This window comes from Triticum urartu, chromosome 6A, assembly GCF_056163025.1.
Source record: "Triticum urartu cultivar PI428250 chromosome 6A, HENAU_Tu73, whole genome shotgun sequence".
Classification (NCBI taxonomy): domain Eukaryota; kingdom Viridiplantae; phylum Streptophyta; class Magnoliopsida; order Poales; family Poaceae; genus Triticum; species Triticum urartu.
The window spans coordinates 210890943-210895348 of record NC_141878.1 but is presented as its reverse complement, the minus strand read 5'-3'; the positions used below and the strand labels follow the sequence as shown (position 1 = coordinate 210895348).

The 4406-nt window shown below is 60.2% G+C and overlaps 1 protein-coding gene across 1 annotated transcript; it reads right to left on the bottom strand.

Moving 5' to 3' along the window:
• Positions 1 to 1633: 1633 nt before the first annotated feature.
• On the bottom strand, positions 1634 to 2665 carry LOC147964787 (uncharacterized). Its single transcript, XM_087530158.1, has one exon. The coding sequence runs from the start codon at positions 2663 to 2665 to the stop codon at positions 1634 to 1636; it is 1032 nt and encodes a 343-aa protein (XP_087386284.1).
• Between the last annotated feature and the right edge of the window lie 1741 nt (positions 2666 to 4406).

Sequence of the window (4406 nt, the reverse complement as noted above, 5' to 3'; positions counted from 1 at the left end):
TGACTTAGTGCTCGTGGCGCGCTGGTGCTTTGGTCTCATGTGCTTGCCAGCCAACAGCCGAAGCCGGTTCTGCGGCTTAGGGCGAAGTGAGAGGCCGTGGCGATCCAATGCGTCAGGAGCCGCTAAGGGAAACAGCGGGTGCCCAAGCCGGCCAACCCCCGAGCCCCCGGGTCGAGCGAGTCGACCTGGTGGTCGGGTTGGTTTTAAGAGGAAAGTAAGACACAGATGTAGGAGACACAATAGCTTGGTCGAAAAGGGCATCCCCCAAGCATCGTTCGGGGATCCCATAGTTTAGATGATTACAAAAGGCAACAATACATATGTGCATACGGCTAACTGTAAAACAGGCGGAGGAGCTCTGCATTCCATGGCCGGATTGTCTCTTCACCGGCGGTATCCCTCTTGCGCTTGTTTGACTTGCGGGCGTCGATGAGGTAGTACGCGTTGCGATCGCACAAGGCCTTACTGATGATGAAGGGGCCCTCCCATGGGGAGGACAGCTTGTGTTGGCCGGTCTACTCTTGGACGAGCCGGAGGATGAGGTCTCCCTCCCGGAAAGCGAGGAGCTTGATCTTCTTGTTGTGGTAGTGCCTCAGACCTTGCTGGTGGATGGCTGAGCGGCTGAGCGCTAGGAGACGTGCTTCTTCGAGTAGGTCGACGCCGTCTTCGCGAGCTTCCTTGGCCTCGGCTTCTGTGTATATCGTGATGCGCGGCGAGTCAAACTCGACGTCGGTCGGGATGACGGTTTCTGCGCCGTAGATGAGGAAGAACGGGGTGAACCCGGTCGGCCAGTTTGGCGTGGTGCGGAGACTCCAGAGGACGGCCGGCAACTCTTCAAGCGAGATGCCAGGCGAATGGATGAGCGGTTCGACGAGTCGCGGCTTGATGTCGGATAGGATGAGGCCGTTGGCTCGCTCGACCTGGCCGCTGGACTGTGGATGTGCAACGGAAGCTAGGTCGAGGCGGATGCCGGAGACGGAGCAGTACTACACGAGAACGCCCTTGGCGAAGTTGGTGTCGTTGTCCGTGATGATGTTGTTCAGCATGTCGTAGCTCACCGCGGTGTCCTTGACGAATCGATTAGCCGTTGGCCCATCCAGCTTCTTGATTGGCCTTGCTTCGATCCATTTGGTGAACTTGTCCACCGCCACCAGCAAATGCGTCATGCTGCCTCGAGCGGTCTTGAAGGGCCCCACCATGTCGAGTCCCCAGACCGCGAAGGGCCAGGCGATCGGGATGGTCCGGAGTGCCGACGCCTGCTGGTGGCTATGCTTGCTGAAGTGCTGGCACCCCTCGCACTTGAGGACGAGCGACTCTGCGTCTGCGAGGGTTGTGGGCCAGTAGAAACCATGGCGGAAAGCCTTGGCCACCAGGGACCGTGAGGCATCGTGGTGCCCGCACTAGCCCTGGTGTATGTCGAGGAGGACCTCAATGCCCTTGTCTTGCTCGATGTAGCATTGGAATATGTTGATGGAGCTGCGCTTGACGAGCTCGTTGTTGATGATGCTGTTGGGGGACGCTCGGCGCTGCACTTGCCGAGCTTCGGTCTCGTCCATGGGGAGGACCCCATTCTCCAGGAACTCTGAGATGGGCAGGGCCCATGATGGCGCCGTCACCACGGCGAAGACGGCCACTATTTCAGGTTCTGGGGCGGCAGCCCCCGAGCCGAGTTCAGCAGCCCCCGGGTCGGGTTCGGCAGTCCCCGAGCCGGGTTCGACAGTCCCGGGGCCAGGTTGAGGCGCGGCCGGGTCGAGTGGAGCAGCCCCCGGGCCGGGTTGAGGCACGGCCGGGTCGGACGGAGCAGTCCCCGGGTCAGGTTGGCTGGGACGTGGATGGACTCGGAGTCCGGAGACGGCTTGACTGACGGCTTGTGCAGATGCTCGAGGGAGACGCCGGGTGGAATGGACTGCCGAGACGAGGCGATCTTGGCGAGTGTGTCGGCCGCCTCATTCTCTGCGCGCGGGACATGGAGGAACTCACAGCCCGCGAAGAATCCAGACAGCTTCTGGACGAGGAAACGGTAGCTTGCCATGTTGGAGTCGTGGGCGTCCCACTCGCCGGAGCACTGCTGCACCACCAGGTCCGAGTCGCCGTAGCATAGGATGCGCCAGGTGCCGAGTTCCTGGGCAAGCCGGAGGCCGTGCACAAGGGCTTCATATTCGGCGACGTTGTTGGAGGCGGCAAAGTGGATTTGGAGTGCATACTTGAGCCGGTTGCCCTTGGGGGAGGACAGCACGATGCCGGCCCCTAGGCCGAGTTGCCTCTTCGAGCCGTCGAAGTGCATGCACCAGTGCGTCGAGTCCGGTGGCGGCGGCATGTACCGGGTCTCTGTCCAGTCGACGAGGAAGTCGGCCAAAGCTTGGGACTTGATTGTAGTATGGGGCTCGTAGAGGATGGTGTAGCCGGCTAGCGCGAGCGCCCACTTGGTGACCCGGCCAGAGGCATCCCGGCACCCGATGATTTCGCCGAGAGAGGCCGCGCTGACCACGGTAACGAAGTGCTCTTGTAAGTACTGCTTCAGTTTCTTGGCAGTGAAGTACACACCGTAACACATCTTCTGGTAGTGCGTGTAGTTCTGCCTCGAGGCGGAGAGCACCTCGCTCAGGTAGTAGACGGGACGCTGGAATGCTTGGACCTTGTCCTTCTCTGGTCGCTCGACCACCATCACCGTGCTTACCGACCGCGAGGTCGCGACGATATAGAGCAACAGCACTCCTTCTCGGCTGGTGCGGCCAGGACTGGTGCGGTGGAGAGCATGCGCTTGAGATCCCGGAAAGCCTCGTCCGCCTGATCGTTCCATTCGAACGGCGTTGTCTTCTTCATCAGCTGATATAGGGGCAAGGCCCTCTCGCCCAGCCGGCTGAGAAACTGGCTAACCGAGGCCAAGCAGTCGGTGAATTTCTGGACATCGCGCAGCCGAGCCAGCTTGCGCATGCGCTCGATGGCCTCGATTTTCTCCGGGTTTGCCTCAATGCCGCGATCCGAGATGAGGAAGCCGAGTAGCTTTCCGGCCAGGACACCGAAAATGCACTTTTCCGGGTTGAGCTTGACCTTGTACTTGCGCTGGTTGGCGAAGGTCTCCTTCAAGTCGTCGAGGAGCATGAGGTGCTTCTTGGTCTTCACCACGATGGCATCCATGTAGACGTGGATATTGCGGCCGAGTTGCGGCAGCAGGCACTTCTGCATGCAGCGCTGGAAGGTGGCGTCGGTGTTCTTCTAGCCGAACGACATGGTGATGTAGCAATACGCCCCAATGGGCGTGATGAAGGACGTCTTCAGGGCGTCGGCCGGGTCCAGCTTGATCTGATGATAGCCGGAGTAAGCATCCAGGAAGGACAGGAGCTCACACCCGGCAGTGGAGTCGATGACTTGGTCGATCCGCGGGAGGGCGAATGGGTCTTTGGGGCAGGCCTTGTTCAGGCTGGTGTAGTCGATACGCATGTGCTAGGTCTTGTTCTATTCCAGGATGAGGACTGGGTTAGCCAGCCACTCGAGGTGAAACACTTCCATGATGAAGCCGGTCGCCAAAATCTTCACCGATGGTCCTTCTCTTCTCTTCGGAAAAATGTCGCAGGGGTTGAACGACGGACTTGGCGTCCTTGCGGACATGGAGTTTGTGCTTGCCGTACTTCCTTGAGATACCCGGCATGTCCTTTCGGGTCCATGCGAAAATATCCCGATTCTCACGGAGGAAGTCGATGAGCTCGCCTTCCTATTTGCTGTCGACGCGGGTACCCAAGATAACGTACTTGCTGCAGCTGGGGTCCTCCGGGTTTAGCTTCACTTTCTTGGTCTCCTTGGAGGGCTTGAATGAGGCCTCGTCGGCCGGGTCCTCGACTGGGACTGGTCCGGCCAACTCTTCTTGGGCCAAGGCGACGATCCGGTCGAGCTGGCACCGCTCCTCGGCTACGACCAACGACTCGGCCAGCTTGGCGCTGTCTCGGGTGCACTCTATGGAATTGCCGTAGTCGCCAATGATGGTCATGAGGTCCTTCGGACCCGGCATCTTTATCTTCAGGTAGGCATGAATTTGGCGAGCGCGGGCCGGCCCAGCAGCGCGTGATACGCGCTGGGCACGTCCACCACCTCGAACCAGATCGGCTCGCGTCAGAAGTGGCTGCTGTCGCCGAACAGGACGTCGAGCCGGATCTAGTTGATCAGGGAGCAGGAGAGGCCGGGAATGATGCCGTGGAAGACCGTCCGGGTCGGCTCCAGGTCCTTGGCCTCGAGGCTGAGCTTGGTCATGGTGTCGCGGTAGAGGATGTTGATGCTGCTGCCGCCGTCGATGAGAACCCGGGAAAACATGCACGTGCGCCGAGGCGTGACGATGGTGGGATCAAGGACGAGGGTGTAACCACCCGGGTTCGGCATGATGGCCGGGTGTTCCTCCTGAGTCCAGGTGACTG

Bases quoted from the DNA above. Each gene is read 5' to 3' on its own strand.
- LOC147964787 (XM_087530158.1), bottom strand. From the start codon at position 2,665: ATGGTGGTCGAGCGACCAGAGAAGGACAAGGTCCAAGCATTCCAGCGT.